At 42.7% G+C, this 18777-nt stretch overlaps 1 protein-coding gene across 1 annotated transcript in view; it reads left to right on the top strand.

The window, feature by feature from the left end:
* Positions 1-18777, top strand: part of PTPRA (protein tyrosine phosphatase receptor type A) — a 206262-nt gene that overhangs the window by 172690 nt on the left and 14795 nt on the right. The window contains exons 11-16 of the mRNA XM_077478003.1: positions 1585-1661; positions 7521-7557; positions 11019-11116; positions 14481-14600; positions 15018-15184; positions 17569-17704. Of these exons, the coding sequence (XP_077334129.1) occupies positions 1585-1661; positions 7521-7557; positions 11019-11116; positions 14481-14600; positions 15018-15184; positions 17569-17704 (635 nt within the window). The remainder of the gene's footprint in view (positions 1-1584; positions 1662-7520; positions 7558-11018; positions 11117-14480; positions 14601-15017; positions 15185-17568; positions 17705-18777) is intronic.

Below are 18777 nucleotides of genomic sequence, written 5' to 3'. Positions count from 1 at the left end.
TGCCGCTTCATTTCTGCAGTTAATAGTTAACAAAACTATGTGAACTAGTAAGGACATATGATTCCAGCACACTATGGATTAGTAACTAGAGGTGCACCAAATGGAATTTTTGATGCGGGAACAGAAAATTACAGTTTTTAAACAATATTTATATATTTTATTATATATAATTGTATTATATTCAGTTTTTTAATTCTCATTTTAAATGAATATGGATTTGTCAGCTATTACTGGCACCTTTAGCACAAGAAAAGCTTAAGAAAAATGCATTTCTTGAAATTCTATGTATGTCTTCACACTGGTCCGTTGGGCTTCCATTGTGGTTTTAAAAATCCAGCTTGGTGCATTTTTGGTCAGTTAAAAAAAAACACAAATTCGCACTCCCAGTTCAAATGCTTTGAAAATGCAGCAAGAACGCGTCATTAACACATCGGTGTTACATTTTTTGAAGCGTGTTTTTGAGTCACATGGCCTATGGAAAAACATAACAAGCACAGTAAATCGTGGTAAAATCGCTGTGAATTTTTGGTAAAATCACTGTAAATTCACTGTAAACATCACGGTGCCATTATCAACACCTTTTTCTCTTATCGGCCGAATGCTGATCATGCAGTTTTTGGCCAAAATTTTCGGTGCATCTCTTTTCATAACCAATGGTCCAAATATTTATTAAAGTGATTACACCACATGTAATGTCAGTGCGACATTTTGATGCCACCCAGGACCTCTTTCCCAGACATGTTTAACATGGCTGATGAAGAGGTCCTCCTGCGTAGACCTGAAACATTGCACTGACATGGTTAAGTGATGTGATCTTTTCAATAAACATTTGGACTCTTGATTACGGCTCCATGGTGTTTTGTCGACATATGTTCTTATTTTTGATACCGGCTGACATGCTTGAATTTGCTACAATCCCCGCCCCTTACATGCCTTGTCAAGGAATGTGCTTGATGTGAATCTTTTGTGTGTTGCTATATGGACTCCATGTCCAATCAGCAAGTAATAAAGCGGTGGGGATTCAAGATCTTTTTTGGTTGATGCAGCAAAGTATTGTGCTCTCATTGTGTCAAATCCCTGGTAAGGAATATACCACTTTCCTTCTTCAAAATGTGGTGTAGTCCGTGTTATGGGAAAACTATGAAATTCTGTTCTTGCTATCTGCCTGTACCAAACAAATCAGTAATGTCCACCGGTTCCCTCATTTGCTGTGTGGAGGTCAGTTGGTAAAGGACAGAGGTATTGCATGCCAAAAGAATTCTGTTGCAGAAGTGATTTGTTAAGGAGTCCAAAGGGGCTCCATTACCTGCCTACTTAAAGTTTGAATTACTCTGGATTGCAGGTATTGGGGTACCTGTACATTTCCCCAGTCTTTTCCCTAGAGGCGATTCAGTTCGCATTGTGCGCTATACAAGTATTTCATTCATTCATTCAGTCTGGGTCAGCTCCATTATGGCAGATCATTTTGCTTATCGCTAATTCCAGCTTTTTGTGTTATACAGACACTTTTTCCATAGCCATACAATGTCATTTTAGATCATAACTGCAAAGTTCTAACTGCTTCTGACTTTTCTATATTTGCAGATGACCATTCCAGAGTTCACCTGTCACCCATAGAGGGAGTGCCTGACTCAGACTACATTAATGCCTCTTTTATCAATGTGAGTGTTTTTACATCGTCATTTTAAAGTGGCATAAAACTGCTATGCTACAGTTTTCCCATGCATGGCACAGAATTGGAGAAATGTCTGGGCTGACACCGCTGACATCCTTCCAAAAATGCTAGATACCCGGCTTGTTCTGATTTTTATGGACACTGACCTGAAACAAGTATGCATTCAGCGAATTAGGAACTCCTGCTCTGCATACTTGTTCTTGGCTCTTGTCACAGATAGTGTTGAACCCAGGTAATTAGCATTTTTAAAAGTAGCCTGCAATGTAGACCTCCAAAGCCATAGTGAATAAGTGTATCATGCTATATTTTGCTTTCTTTATTTAGGAATTTGGTTTTGCAGATGGGTAGAATAAACCTGGTACTCCTCTCTTATAGTAGAACTCCATCCAGACAGCAAAATCCAAAGCTGATTTACATGTATGTGATTGACTGTCTTTGTGTCTGTTCAGCCAGTCTTGTCCTCTAGGATTGCAGTGGGGCTGATAAAGGATGAAGCCAAATGCAGTGACAAGGTTTTATTTCCAATACTTCATTGCTGCTGACTTTTATCGGCCCTTGTCATGATAATATCAGAAGCTAAGCCCGTCTTTGTTGTAAGTTTATGACCTCACATATGTACATTGAGGGGAAAAAAACGATTTGATCCCCTGCTGATTTTGTACGTTTGCCCACTGACAAAGAAAAGATCAGTCTATAATTTTAATGGTAGGTATATTTTAACCGTGAGAGACAGAATAACAAAAAAATCCAGAAAAAAGATTTTCTAAAAAGTTATATACATCGATTTGCATTTTAACCAGTTGCCGACCGCCGCACGACGATGTACGTCGATAGCATGGCACGGGCAGGCATATTGGCGTACATGTACGTCCCTTGCCTCCCACGGGTCGGGGGCCCGATCGGGCCCCCGCCCGGTGCCTGCGGCGGTCGGTATTCGTGCGGGAGCGATCCCGGACGAGGGGACGGCCATTCGTTCATGGCCACCCCCTCGCGATCGCTCCCGACGAATAGGAATCCCCCGTGACATCACTTCCTCTCCTGTAATGTAAACACAGGAGAGGAAGTGATGTATTCTCTCCTCCGTGTCGGTATTTTTCGCTCCGACACGGAGGAGAGCGGATCGGTGAGTTGCACCAACACTCTACACACACAGTAGAACATGCCAGGCACACTCACACCCCCCCTTTACCCCCCGATCACCCCCCCAATTACCCCTGCCCCCCAGTCACAGTGACACCAATGTCATTTTTTTTTTTTTTTTTTTTTGCATTGGTGTCATTTGTGACTGTAATAACTGTTAGGGCAGTTAGAGTTAGCCCCCTTTAGTTCTAATGTACCCCCCTAACCCCCCCAATAAAGGTTTAACCCCGTGATCACCCCCCGTCGCCAGTGTCACTAAGGCTGGGTTCACATTGCAGCGGTTTATGAGAACGAATGTGATTCGCACCGCACTGCAGTGCAAATCACATCCGATCTCTGTGCGATTCGAGTTCAGCCATTCGCCGCACCCGCCGCACCCGCCGCACCCACCGCAAATTCGCACGGGACCCTTTTTTTGGCTCGCAGCAGAATCGGATCGCATGGGTGTTCACACCATGCGATCCGAGTTTGCAGATCGCACTGCGATATGCGAACTGATCTGGGGGTGTCAGTAACATTTCACTGACACTCCCAGCAGTTCGCATAGGGCAGTGTGAACTGCCGCCGGGAGGCATGCGATGCGGGAACCCGCCGCGGATTTGCGGCGTTTCCGCATCGCTCCAGTGTGAACCCAGCCTAATAAGCGATCATTTTTCTGATCGCCGTATTAGTGTCACAGGTGACGCTAGTTAGGCAGGTAGGTATTTAGGTTCGCCGCAGCTTTTTATAGCGCCGGGGACCCCCATATACTACCGCATAAAGCCCCCTGATTGCCCCCTAGTTAACCCTTTCACCAGTGATCACCATATAACTGTTACAGGTGACGCTGGTTGGTTAGTTATTTTTTATAGTTTCAGGGCACCCGCCATTTATTACCTAATAAAGGTTTAACCCCCTGATCACCCGGCGGGTGTCATTTGTGACTAATAACTGTTAGGGCAGTTAGGGTTAGCCCCCTTTAGTTCTAAGGTACCCCCCTAACCCCCCCAATAAAGGTTTAACCCCATGATCACCCCCCGTCGCCAGTGTCACTAAGGCTGGGTTCACATTGCAGCGGTTTATGAGAACGGATGTGATTCGCACCGCACTGCAGTGCAAATCACATCCGATCTCTGTGCGATTCGAGTTCAGCCATTCGCCGCACCCGCCACACCCGCCGCACCCGCCGCAAATTCGCACGGGACCCTTTTTTTGGCCCGCAGCAGAATCGGATCGCATGGGTGTTCACACCATGCGATCCGAGTTTGCAGATCGCACTGCGATATGCGAACTGATCTGGGGGTGTCAGTAACATTTCACTGACACTCCCAGCAGTTCGCATAGGGCAGTGTGAACTGCCGCCGGGAGGCATGCGATGCGGGAACCCGCCGCGCATTCGTGGCGTTCCCGCAACGCTCCAGTGTGAACCCAGCCTAATAAGCGATCGTTTTTCTGATCGCTGTATTAGTGTCACAGGTGACGCTAGTTAGGCAGGTAGGTATTTAGGTTCGCCGCAGCTTTTTATAGCGCCAGGGACCCCCATATACTACCGCATAAAGCCCCCTGATTGCCCCCTAGTTAACCCTTTCACCAGTGATCACCATATAACTGTTACAGGTGACGCTGGTTGGTTAGTTATTTTTTTATAGTTTCAGGGCACCCGCCATTTATTACCTAGTCTCACTAGTGTACCCCTAAATTTAGGGGTGTCTACTTTCCAAAATTGGGTCATTTGGGGGGGGTTTGTGCCATCTTGGCATTTTATGGCCTTCAAAACTGTAACGCCCTTAGAAAGCCTGAAGGCGGTGCTTGGTTTTCGGGGCCCCGTACGCGGCTAGGCTCCCAAAGTCCCACATATGTGGTATCCCCGTACTCAGGAGAAGCAGCAGAATTTATTTTGGGGTGTCATTTCACATATGCCCATGGCATGCGTGAGCAATATATCATTTAGTGACAACTTTGTGAAAAAAAAAAAAAAAAGTTTGTAATTTTCCCGCAACTTGTGGCAAAATATAAAATATTCCATGGACTCAACATGCCTCTCAGCAAATAGCTTGGGGTGTCTACTTTCTAAAATGGGGTCATTTGTGGGGGTTTTGTGCCATCTTGGCATTTTATGGCCTTCAAAACTGTAATAGGTAGTGAGAAGTGAACTCAAAAATGTACGCCCTTAGAAAGCCTGAAGGCGGTGCTTGGTTTTCGGGGCCCCGTACGCGGCTAGGCTCCCAAAAAGTCCCACATATGTGGTATCCCCGTACTCAGGAGAAGCAGCAGAATTTATTTTGGGGTGTCATTTCACATATGCCCATGGCATGTGTGAGCAATATATCATTTAGTGACAACTTTGTGAAAAAAAAAAAAAAAAAAAAAAAAGTTTGTAATTTTCCCGCAACTTGTGGCAAAATATAAAATATTCCATGAACTCAACATGCCTCTCAGCAAATAGCTTGGGGTGTCTACTTTCTAAAATGGGGTCATTTGTGGGGGTTTTGTGCCATCTTGGCATTTTATGGCCTTCAAAACTGTAATAGGTAGTGAGAAGTGAACTCAAAAATTTACGCCCTTAGAAAGCCTGAAGGCGGTGCTTGGTTTTCGGGGCCCCGTACGCGGCTAGGCTCCCAAAAAGTCCCACATATGTGGTATCCCCGTACTCAGGAGAAGCAGCAGAATTTATTTTGGGGTGTTATTTCACATACGCCCATAGCATGTGTGAGCAATATATCATTTAGTGACAACTTTGTGTAAAAAAAAAAAAAAATTTTTTTTTTTGTCATTATTCAATCGCTTGAGGCAAAAAAATAAAATATTCAATGGGCTCAACATGCCTCTTATCAATTTCCTTAGGGGGTCTACTTTCCAAAATGGGGTCATTTGGGGGGGTTTTGTACTGCCCTGCCATTTTAACACCTCAAGAAATGAGATAGGCAGTCGTAAACTAAAAGCTGCGTAAATTGCAGAAAACGTACCTTAGTTTGTAGATGTGACAACTTTTGCGCAAACCAATAAATATACAATTATTGACTTTTTTTTTTACCAAAGACATGTGGCTGAATACATTTTGGCCTAAATGTATGACTAAAATTGAGTTTATTGGATTTTTCTAATAACAAAAAGTAGAAAATATCATTTTTTTTCAAAATTTGCGGTCTTTTTACGTTTATATCGCAAAAAATAAAAATCGCAGAGGCAATCAAATACCATCAAAAGAAAGCTCTATTTGTGGGAAGAAAAGGACGCAAATTTTGTTTGGGTACAACATTGCATGACCGCGCAATTACCAGTTAAAGCAGCGCAGTGCCAAAGTGTAAAAAGACCTCTGGTCATTTACCAGCAAAATGGTCCGGTCTGAAAGTGGTTAATGAGTATTTGACCTCTTTGCAAAATGTGATTTAGTACTTGGTGGTAAAACTCTTGTTGGCAATAACAGAGGTCAGACATTTCTTGTAGTTGGCCACCAGGTTTGCACACATCTCAGGAGGGATTTTGTCCCACTCCTTTTTGCAGATCTTCCCCAAGTCATTAAGGTTTCAAGGCTGACATGTGCTAACTTGAACCTTCAGGTCCCTCTACTTATTTTCTATGGGATTAAGGTCTGGAGACTGGCTAGGCCACTCCAGGACCTTAATGTGCTTCTTAATCCACTCCATTATTGCCTTGCCCGTGTGTTATGGGTCATTGTCATGCTGGAATACCCATCCATGACCCATTTTCAATGCCCTGGCAGACGGAAGGAGGTTCTCGCCCAAGGTTTGACAGTACTTGGCCCTGTCCATCGTCCCTTTGATGCGGTGAAGTTGCCCTATCCCCTTAGCAGAAAAACACCCCCAAAGCATAATGTTTCCACCTCCATGTTTGATGGTGGGGATGATGTTCTAGGGGTCATAGGCAGCATTTCTCCTCCTCCTCCAAACACAGCGAGTTGAATTGATGCCAAAGAGCTCAATTTTGGTCACATCTGATGTTCATTAGCAAACATCAGACAGACTTGTACATGTGCTTTCTTGAGCAGGGGGGACTCGTGGGAACTGCAGGATTTCAGTCCTTTGCGGCGTAGTGTTACCAATTGTTTTCTTGTTGACTATGGTCCCAGCTGCCTTGAGATCATTGACAATATTCTCCAGTGTACACAATTCCGACGCACAAAGTTCCACGCATGCACGGAATCGAGCAAAAGAGCAGCACTGGCTATTGAACTTAATTTTTTTTTGGCTCGTATGCGTTGTACATCACCGCGTTCTTGACATTCGCAATTTCCTACCAAATTTTTGTGACCGTGTGCATGCAAGATAAGTTTGAGCCAACATCCGTCGGAAAAAATCCATGGATTTTGTTGTTGGAATGTCCGATTGTGTGTACGGGGCATTAGTATTTCCATGTAGGTGCATGTTGTGTTGAATTATTTCATGTCGTTGCCATTTCCCAAGCTAATTTTTTTTACTAATACACAACACCAGATTTACTCCTCAGGTTCCCAAGCTTGCAAGCAACATTTAAAGGGGTTCTTTAGCTACATAAGTCATGACTTAATTGTAGACAGTGATCTGTCATTACTTTCATTGCTAGCAATGTATGTGTCCTATAAACGCATGTTTGTGTGAATAAAGCCCTTAGGGTTGGCACAGAGGTGCCTGTCATCTGGGTCACTCACCCAGTTCATTTGGTTGAGATTTCAGCGTTGCTGGCATTTAAAGAATAAGTGTTCACTCTGATCTATATTATGTTTTAGGGTTATCAAGAGAAGAACAAGTTTATAGCGGCACAAGGTAAAATATCTGTTGTGTTGATGTTTCTGTTAATTTGGTGAAATGGCTTCTGGTAACAATTGCTGAATTAAGGGTCAAGCTTGCAGTAAACCAGTAGAGCCCTGAGTAAACTTTGGATCATGGCTTAGAAGTTAGGGCTTTTATTCGCTCATAGAGGCCAAAAAATGTATAAAAGCTCAAAGGTTTAGCATTGCCCCTCCCATGAGACTGTGACAGCCAGGGTCCTTTGTCCCACCCCCCTATCCCCACTTTTCAGGTGCTCCAGGTATGCCTCATTGATGACAAGTCGGGGAGCTACAAGAAAAGTGGTTGTCCACTTACAAAGTATGGAAGGAGGGCCTCAAATGTGGCCCCTAATGGCTCCAAAAGGCCACACATCATAATCAGTACATGACAGACTACTGTCAGAGACTTCAGACATAATAGAGGTGATGATCAGAGATTGTATATATGGTCTGAAGACGCTACAGGGAATAGAGAGTGACCTAAAGGAGTTGTGAAGGCAGAAGTTTTTTTTTTTTTATCTTAATGCATTCTATGCATTAAGATAAAAAGCCTTCTGTGTGTAGCAACCCCCCTGACACTTGCCTGAGGTCCCGCTCTGTCCAGCGATGTCCACAAATTTCTCAGCTGTCTGAGATTCTCCTTCCTGATTGGCTGAGACACAGCAGTGGGGCCATTGACTCCCACTGCTGTTAATCAAAGTCAGCTAGCCAATCAGGAGAGAGAGGGGGGTGGGCCGGGTCAGGGCTCTGTGTCTGAAGGGAACTTTGACTCAGCTGGGGTACCCCATAGCAAGCTGCTTGCTGTGGGGGCACTGAACAGGAGGGAGGGGCCAGGTGCACAAAGGAGGGACCTGAGGAGAGGAGGATCGGGGCTGCAAATCCACTGCAACAGAGCAGGTAAGTATGAGATGTTTGTAAAGTCAAGTTTTCTTTTCCTATAAAAATAACAATCACAAGCTGCCCATAGATTTTTTTTTTTTGATCAGCCAACGGGGAAAAAACCCCCCAAAAAAATGGATTTTCCCATTCATAAATTCAAGGTGGATAGAGGAATCCTCCCCATTGTGCTATTTTATTCTGAATGTGCGACTCCTCTGCTGTCAAATTACACTGATTAGCACTGTAGCCGATTGGCTGCAGAAGTGATCAAAGGAAAATTTTTCAATATTCCCGTTCAAAAGAAGCCGATCAAGAATATTGACTTCTCTTGAGCAAAAGTGGCCATAGATGGATCAAAACTCGCCTGGTCCTTAATGAACTGGACAATTTTTGATTTGTGTATGTGAGGCTGGTAAATGTCATTCTTCATCTACTTGGGGTCTGCAAAGGGCTGCACAGCAAGTAACAAAGGGCAGCATGCGGCCCTCGGGCCTTAGGTTGGGCAACAGAGCACTAGAATGTTCCAGAACCTTGCCCCTGGGTGTAAAATAGAAGAGCTGCTATAAAGTGCCAGTTGGCTGGAGATAGTTTATTGAGCTTCTTCAGCCCCCCTCCCCCCCCCCCCCCACCTTTGTCGTAGCCGGTTATTATGCGCCCGTGCCACTTCTGAGTTTGTGAGATGACAGTTGATTTAAACTTCATTGGCTAAATGAATTAAAGCTTGAATCATAGCTGTGTTTGTAATGTAGAAGTCAGTCTATGGTGGCTCTTTTAGGCCTATAATGGCAGTTTTAAGCCATATGAAATGCTTTGGTTTTATATATAGATTTTTTTTTTCTTGTGCTCTATATAGTTTCACAGTGGGGGAATGAAATAAACCACACGAAAAACCTTTTAAAGTATAATTTAGTGCACAGGGGTCCGATGACAGCTGGAGTGTGCTGGAAATGCATGCTGAGCCTATGGAAGGCTGTGCGCAGGTAGATAAGTGTTAGAGCTGCCTTCTTGCAGTTTTTCACTAGTTAAAGTGGTTGTAAGCCTCAGACATGAAATACGAGTATATCCCTTTATAGTGTGTACTTGTCTCAATTAAGAGAACTAAGATTACTTTGTCTGCTGTGTCTCTGCATGAGTCATTTCTGACATTTTCCTGACACCAAGAGAAAAATTATGAGGGTGGGGATCTTTAGCACACAGCCTGTGATTGACAGCCTGTGATTGACAGCCTCAGCTCTGTTCCTGTGTGCTGTGTGAAGGAGGGGAGGAGGGGGGGTGTCCCTTCTCTCCTCTACTCTCCAATCAGCTCAGACCTCTCCTCAATGAACTCTACGATGTGTAATTTCATCTCTCTCTACCCCTTTTTTTTCTGAAAGCTCAGACAAGCTTTATGTTTGGTGGACAGATGTAGAGAAGAGCGCATTGCCGATAAACAGGTGCAACTTATGTAGGAGGATCTGTTTCGTCTCTGCAAATCTCCTGAGGATAGTGACTCCACTGGGTATATTAATATTTGAGGGTTTACAGCCACTTTAAGTTTAGTTCCACTTTAAAATTGTCTCCTTTTTGAGAGCTGAATGTTGCCTGATTCCAATCCAGGTTTTAGCATTAACTGCTTTCCGCCCACCCAGCGTCAAATGACGGTGCGGCTCTCGTTCTGGGATGACGTCATATGGCGGTGCCCCAGAACGGCCACTCTCACGTGCCCGCAGTGTGGTGATCGCAGCGCTACCCCGATCTCTGTAGAGAGTCAAGTCTGAGTCTCTTTAACCATGTGATCGGCTGTGTCCAATTACATCTGGTCACATGTTAACACAGAGATGCTGGTAATCGGCCCTCCTTGCCTCACACCGATAGAGTGTGTGGCGAGGAGAGCCGATCAGAGGCATCTCCACAGAGGGGGACATCTGGGAATGTAATCGGGGCACTGATCATCAGTGCCCTAATTACAATATAACAAGACAGTGTTACCAATCGGTGCCCAGAAATAAGTGCTCACAAGTGCCACCAATTAGCGATGCCAGTCAGTGCCGCCTATCAGTAATGCCCAAGACTGCTGTCAATCAATGCCCATCATTGTCGCCTATCCGTGCCACCCATAAGTGCTGCCTTATCAGTGCCCATAAGTGCCACCTCATCAATGTCCATCAGTGCCACCTCATCAGCGCACATCAGTGAAGGAGAAAAAATTCTTGGTTACAAAATTTACTGACAGAAAAAAAAAAGTAAAAAAAAAATTGTATTTTTTTCAAAATTTTGGGTCCCCCTTTTTTTTGGGGGGGGGGGGGGGGGGTAAAAATAAAAAAAACCCAGCAGTGATTAAATAGCAGCAAAATAAATCTCTATTTGTGTGAAGAAAATGATAAAAAATTAGTTTGGGTACAGTGTAGCATGACCGTGCAATTGTCATTTAAAGTGCGACAGCACTGAAAGCTGAAAAATGGCCTGGGCAGGAAGGGGGTGTAAGTGCCCGGTAGGCAAGTGGTTAATGCAGTAGTTATCAGTGTAGAGTTCCTTACATGCAAGAGATACTATAATTATTACACACAATTTCTAAGATTTCTTTGTTCTCACTTCAAGGGCCCAAAGAGGAAACTGTGAATGATTTTTGGAGGATGATCTGGGAACAAAATACAGCGACTATTGTCATGGTCACCAACCTGAAAGAAAGGAAAGAAGTAAGTAGGATGTCTGAGGAAATATGCAAGTATTGGGGGGGGGGGGGGTGGGCGGGTACATTGGGTACACCGATGTGTGTTGTGATGAAGGAACAAGATGACACAGACAGCAATAAATATCTGAGATCCCCCCCCCCCCCCCCCCTCCACCCTTGTTGGTAATGCAATTAAATGCCTTCTCTTTCCTTAATGTATCTAAAATCAGAACTGTTATTTTAGAGTAGTAAAACTTTTTTCTTCACTTCATGTTTTGGGTCACAGCAAGAAGTGAGAGGAGATCTCACCAAAATAGGGTAAATTTACTCTTAGGTAATGTCACCAAAACAAGTGTTTGCATTGGAAGACGTCCCTCTATTTTTGTTGCCATAACCAGTCCCCTCTGGGGACAACAATAGAATATTTGTGTTTCAGGCTCATTCCACTAGTAGCAGTATATAGTGGAATGACACTAGGGTTTAACATATTGCTAAGCAAAATAAGACACGTGGCCACTCAATAAAATTAGAAGGAATGAGGTTTAACCTTAAAGAGGAAGTAAACCCTTCCAAACAACTTGGACCTATAGGTAAGCCTAGATTAAGGCTTACCTGTAGGTCCAAGCAATATCTCCTAAACCTATATGGTTTAGGAGATATTTGCCCGAAAATGGGCACCGCTGTCTACGGCGCATGCGCCGTAGACAGCGGCGCGCAGGCGCACTAAATGCGGCAAATCCAAGAATGGATTTGCCAAATTTGTCGACTCCCGTGCGCATGCGCGGGAGTGACGTCATCGCGGCTTCGCCGTATGGCAGCGGCGGAGCTGCGAGACGCGACTCCCGTGCGCATGCGCGGGAGTGACGTCATCGCGGTTGCGCCGCTGTGATTCGTCGGAGCTGCGAGACGCCACAAGCAACATGGATGCGGCGGACTACAGGGGACAGCGGCGACTTCGCTGGCTCCTGTGTCAGGTAAGTGACACATAATGAGCTACTATGCGATGCATAGTAGTCCATTATGCTTTACCTTTGCAGGGAAAAAAAAGAGGAAGTAAACCCATTAGGGTTTACTTCCTCTTTAAACTACATAAAGGCCTCTTTACTGTAAGAGCGGCAAGGATCGGCGGTGGTCTCAGCGGGGATCATCGATAGTTTAAAAAAACTATTAGATAAGCGCCTGAACGACCGCAACATACAGGGATATACAATGTAATACTGACATATAATCACACACATAGGTTGGACTTGTGTCTTTTTTCAACCTCGCCTACTATGTAACTTAAAATGTGGGATTTTCTTTTACTTTCACTTTCAATGATAATGATAAACGGGGCCAATAGGGAGGGGGAATCTCCCTAATCGGGGCACAGACAGCAATAAAAACTGGCAATCTCTCTCTATACAGAACAAAAAAAGTTTTGCCTGTAGTTATGCCTTTAATATTTTGGGCAACATACCCCCCGAGTATGTCACAGCTTCGGTTGTTCACAGGCTTCTATCACTGTTCTACAGATTTGCACCATCTACTGGTTTAAGTTGATAGCTGCACTTTTATGTTGAATAGGGGTGCGCTAATGCCATCTGGTGGTTTTTGGTATTAATGCTTTCTAGGAAATTCCATACTGAAGTTTATTGCTTTAATTATTATAATTACTATAAAGGAAATGCTTGGTTCCAGCAAGGTGCCTGAGATGCCAAAACACGCTTTCTGAGTTCTGAGGCTCACATTCTCAGGACTTTGCTTTTTATATCCTTATCCTGTATTTAATTCTCAGAGATGAATTTGCCTGCCTCTGACTATGATTTCTGCCTGCTAACAGCCTGTGATCTCTTGTTTGTCTGGCCACCAATGCTTGGGTATTGTAAGGCATGTTGTTGCTTTTGGATTGACACAATGGTTTCAAGTTAGAAATTCATATGGTTTTTTTTTTCTTGTCTAATGCTTTATTTTTGTATATTTGCATAATACTGTATCTACACAATTAACCACTTGCCGACCACCACATGTGTGTGTGTGTATATACGTCGGCAGAATGGCACAGCTGGGCAAATAGGCGTACAGGTACGGCCCTTTGAATTTGCCGCTGTGGTTACATGCGCGCCCCCTGCCGGGAGCTCTGTGAGTAGGATCACGGGTCCCATGGACTCGATGTTCGCGGGGATACCCGCGAACGTCTCACGGAGCTGAAGAATGGGGAGATGCTAATGTAAACAAGCATCGCCCGTTCTGCCTAGTAACGGTGTCACTGATCATAGCTCCCTGTGATCGGGAGCGGTGATCAGTGAAGTGTCATTCGTAGCCACGCCCCCTAACAGTTTAGAATCACTCCCCAGGACACACTTAAGCCCTCCCTAGCCCCCGAGTGGTTCACCCCTTCCCTGCCAGTGTCATTTTTACAGTAATCGGTGCAATTTTATAGCACTGATTTCTGTAAAAATGACTGGTCCCAAAAATATGTCTAAATTTCCTGATGTGTCGCAGTCACGATAAAAATCTCAGATCGCCGCCATTACTAGTAAAAAAAAAAAAAAAATTCCATAAAACGAACCCCTATTATGTAGACGCTATAACTTTTGCGCAGACCAATCAATAAACGCCTATTGCGATATTTTTGGTAAAGTAGAAGAATACGTATCGGCCTAAACTGAGGAAAAAATTGTTTTTTAATATATTTTTTGGGGATATTTATTATAGCAAAAAGTAAAATAAAAAAAGTGTTTTTTTCAAAATTGTTGCTCAATTTTTGTTTATAGCGCAAAAAATAAAAACCGCAGAGGTGATCAAATACCACCAAAAGAAAGCTCTATTTGTGAGAAAAAAAAGAACGTCAATTTTGTTTGGGAGCCACGTCGCACAACCGCGCAATTGTCAAAGTGACGCAGTGCCGAATGGCAAAAAGTGCTCTGGTCTTTGGCCAGCAAAATGGTCCAGGGCTTAAGTGGTTAAGTAATACTTATTAGTAATATGTTAAGTAGGTTAACTTTAGACTCTTTTATCCAATATGCTTGTTGAAGCAATAAAAAGAAGGCAGGGATTACAACCCTTCCATACGGTGTCTAAAACGCAAAAAAAAAAAAAAAAAGGTTAAGTTGCACTTTAATTGGGATTACTGAAGGAACAAGAAACAAGATAATCCTTTCATCGGACCATTAATAAAAGACTGATTCTGTATTATTCAGGCAGTTTAAAAAGTTGCTGTTTTTAAAGTAATAATAATGTATAGTAACCAATCAGAAGTCTCCTACCTGTTTAATAAAACTGAAATGCAGAAAAACTGTGGTTACTGTATATTACTGCACGCCGTGCCCTGTCATTGCTACTTGAATTAATAGAATTGTGAATGTATATATTTTTTTTCTCAGAAGTTTATTTTTTGCCCCTTGCAGTGTAAATGTGCTCAGTATTGGCCTGACCAGGGTTGCTGGACGTATGGAAATATCCGTGTATCGGTGGAAGATATGACCGTCTTGGTGGATTACACCATACGCAAATTCTGCATCCAGCAGGTAACGGGCTGCTACTGTGACTAGAGATTGTCCATTAAGACAACAACCATTTTTTGAAAAGCTTTTCTATAAGCATCCAATAAATTATCATGATTTAGACCGAAAAAGCCTGCACATTTTATGTGAAGTAAACCTGCCCTCCCTTTCCAGTGGCAACTGCATCTCCGATCAGCATACATATTATAGGGCAGTGAGGAAAAAGTAATAAAAGCTTTTTGGATCAGCATGGAAACCAACAACCATCCAAACGGGGGGTCAGCAGTAACCGCCCTCATGGGCCTTTAAGTGCAGGCTTTCTATGTTGAATTATTGTGACAACCTTTTTGTATAGGTATTTGGAGTGCTGAGAGTCACAAGTTCTTGCACTGATGGGATGAATTGGTAACCTTATGATTCCTTTACGATTTCTCCTCTCAGGTTGGTGACGTTACAAATAAGAAGCCACAGCGCCTTGTTACGCAGTTCCATTTCACCAGTTGGCCTGACTTTGGGGTGCCTTTTACTCCTATAGGAATGCTAAAGTTCCTAAAGAAGGTTAAAGCCTGTAACCCACAGTATGCTGGAGCCATTGTTGTACATTGCAGGTGAGTATGTATATGTGTGCGTATGTATGTTTGTGTGTGTGTATATAGATCTACAGTGGGGACGGAAAGTATTCAGACCCCCTTCCATTTTTCACTCTTTGTTATATTGCAGCCATTTGCTAAAATCATTTAAGTTAATTTTTTTTTCCCCCTCATTAATGTACATACAGCACCCCATATTGACAGAAAAACACAGAATTGTTGACATTTTTGCAGATTAAAAAAGAAAAACTGAAATATCACATGGTGGTCCTAAGTATTCAGACCCTTTGCTGTGACACTCGTATATTTAACTCAGGTGCTGTCCATTTCTTCTGATCATCCTTGAGATGGTTCTACACCTTCATTTGAGTCCAGCTGTGTTTGATTATACTGATTGGAATTGATTAGGACGCCCCACACATGTCTATATAAGACCTTACAGCTCACAGTGCATGTCAGAGCAAATGAGAATTATGAAGTCAAAGGAACTGCCTGAAGAGCTCAGAGACAGAATTGTGGCAAGGCACAGATCTGGCCGGGGTTACAAAAACATTTCTGCTGCACGCTGCACTTAAGGTTCCTAAGAGCACAGTGGCCTCCATGATCCTTAAATGGAAGACTGTGGTGGTTGGTGTGTTAATAACAAACATACCCAACCAGGACAAAGCAGTGCCTATAATAGCTACCTTAGCATTCCAAATAACATGTTTCTTTATCGTACATCATGGCACACAGAGCAGCCATAATAACTAACTGGGTTATACACCGCCTATAGGTGAATGAACTCTGGAAAACCAAAAATAAAGGAAGACCTCTCCTACACAGGAAGTACCTCAGTTTTTTGCCAGTGTCTTGTAAGGTGAGGGTCATGATTGGAGAAGCTCTCCATGATCTAGCTAAAAGAATGGTCCTGGAACAGATCTCGGATTTAAAGGGCTATATAATCGGTAATGCTATCATTCCCAGATGTGGGGTCTTATTGACCCCACATCTCTCCATAAAGAGGAACTGTCACAAACCATTCCTATTACAATGGATGCTTACATTCCATGTAATGGGAATAAAAGTGATCAAAAAATTAAAATACAAAAATGTAATAGTGAAAAAATAGAATAAAATACATTTAAAACACCGCTGTCCCTGGTAGCTCGTGCTCAGAAATGAACGCACAAGTCCCGCCTACATATGTAAATGGGTAGGGTGATTTTGCCACCACAACCAGAATTTTTGCCCAAGGTAGTGTCCAGTTTTCATCTAAATCAGGATATCATTCTACCTTCCTTTTTTTTCAAATCCAAAGTCTGCAGAGGAGAAATTATTTCATGCTCTTGATGTAGTAGGGGCTATGGGGCTCTGTCTGAGAATGTCCGCTCAGATGCAGAAGACTGATGTTCTGTTTGTATTGCCAGAAGGTCCCAAGATGGAACAGGCAGCATCTAAGTCAACTATTTCTCAATGGATCTGCCAGGTGATGGAAACAGAGGTACTTCCTGTGTAGGATGGGTTACATAGGGGAGGACTTCCTGACTTTTTGGTTTGCCAGTGTCCATTCACCTATAGGTGGCGTATAACCCAGTTAGTTATTATGACTGCTCTGTGTCCTGTAATGTATTCCAAAAAAGGATTTTACAGGTAAGCTGTAGAAAAAAAAATCCTAATTTTATTGAAACTATGGAAATATGTATCAATGATGTGTATATTAATGTATTAGGAGATCAGGGATGTAAAGTTTATGTATTTCTGACACCTTTTGTATAATGAACGGCATATATTTTATCTTTTTAAATTGTTAAATATAAGCTGTGATTTTTACATTTTCTAATGGATGATTTGATATCTTAAAGGTCCTGTAGCTTTTCTTGTAGGATTAGATAATTATATTTTAGATTTATTAAAATGTATTAAAAGAGCAAATTTCACTTTTAAAGCAAATTGACAATGTCTGTGTAAAGGATCTCCTTCCCTCCCCTTTCCTTGTGCTTCTCCCTACGTTGCAGCCAGCACTAAATTCCCAAGGGTCAACTGGCATTGAAGTCTAGGTGGAACAGTGACATCACCATCTTTGTCACCTGACAGTATTTGGACCTAGTAATTGGCAGCTAGACCAGTACACTGTCATATTGGAAAAGGTGACATGCTCTCCCATTTTTCTGGCTGCAGTGGAGGAAGGGGCAGAGATTTTATTGCATAACAAATCCTGTTCTCACCCAAATACAGAAAGTGCAAACAATAGATTTAGGAGTAGACCAACAGGTAATAACATTTTTACAGGGGACTTATAGATGAAAAAAATACTCGTTAATAATATTGACTGACAACATCATGTGTAGTATTTGCTTTTGCCCTTATTTTCACTTTAACAGTTATAAAGACTTACAAAACATGCTTTGTTTGCTCCTCAGTGCCGGTGTAGGTCGAACGGGAACCTTCATAGTCATAGACGCCATGTTGGATATGATGAATTCAGAGAAAAAAGTCGATGTTTATGGGTTTGTGAGTCGGATCCGGGCTCAGCGCTGTCAGATGGTACAAACAGATGTAAGTCTTAGCAACTGATACTGTAAATAGAAGCAACAGGGCAGCTCGTTAGCGACCACGCAGGAGTGCCCCAAAGAAAGCGGCTTTCTATGGGGCACTCGCAGAGGACTTGAGAAGAGGAGGATCAGGCTGCTCTGTGCAAAACCAGTGCACAGAGCAGGTATGTATAATATGTATATTATTTTAGTTAAAAAAAAATAAAAATAATTTAATAACACTTTAAGGCAGGGGTCTCAAACTGGCGACCCTCCAGCTATTGCAAAACTACAAGTCCCATCATGCCTCTGCCTGTGGGAGTCATGCTTGTAACTGTCAGCCTTGCAGTGCCTCATGGGACTTGTAGTTTTGCAACAGCTGGATGGCTGCCAGTTTTAGACCCCTGCTTTAAGAGGCAACTCCACTTTGTAAGAGAAAAAAATCAAATAATAAAATTAATATCGCATATATAATTGCTACACAAGTCATATTGCAATTTGATGTTATTAAAATTAACCTTTCATTTGCAATCTATAACGCTGTCATTTTCTGTAAAATGCATTATTACAGCCTGGAGGCACAAATGGTGTGCAGAACACCCCCCAGAAATGTAATTTCCTGCTTCTGTGATTGGCTTACTGACTTTCCCAGAATTCTGCAGGAAGATGCAAGTCAGATTTTTGGACATCCTCTGCAATAAAAATTTCATTTTTGTGAGATACTTTGTGAGATACTTTGTGAGATACTTTGTGAGATACTTTGTGAGATACTTTGTGAGATACTTTGTGAGATACTTTGTGAGATACACCCATTGGGAAATCACGTCTAAAGGGTTGCAGACCCTGCCACTTTCCTCATTAGGACCCCGCAAGAGCTAATTGATAATTATAAGGTCACTCCCATTTACATTCATTTTGCACATGGACACAGACTAACAAAAGGTAGGGATCTTCAACAAAGTTTGTTAAAATCCCCCAGTGTACATAGACACGTTTACTTTTCTCGACAAAACTGGAGTTACTCTTTAAGTATAGTACATGGAGTGAAAATACAGTATAGACTAAATGGAAAATACATCTTCCGATGTCCTAACTGTA

This window comes from Lithobates pipiens, unplaced genomic scaffold, assembly GCF_037356315.1.
Source record: "Lithobates pipiens isolate NorthernLeopardFrog02 unplaced genomic scaffold, aLitPip1_a1.2 Scaffold_13, whole genome shotgun sequence".
Lineage (NCBI taxonomy): Eukaryota > Metazoa > Chordata > Amphibia > Anura > Ranidae > Lithobates > Lithobates pipiens.
Note: the sequence above shows the minus strand (reverse complement) of the source record. Positions and strands in the feature narration are given on the sequence as shown.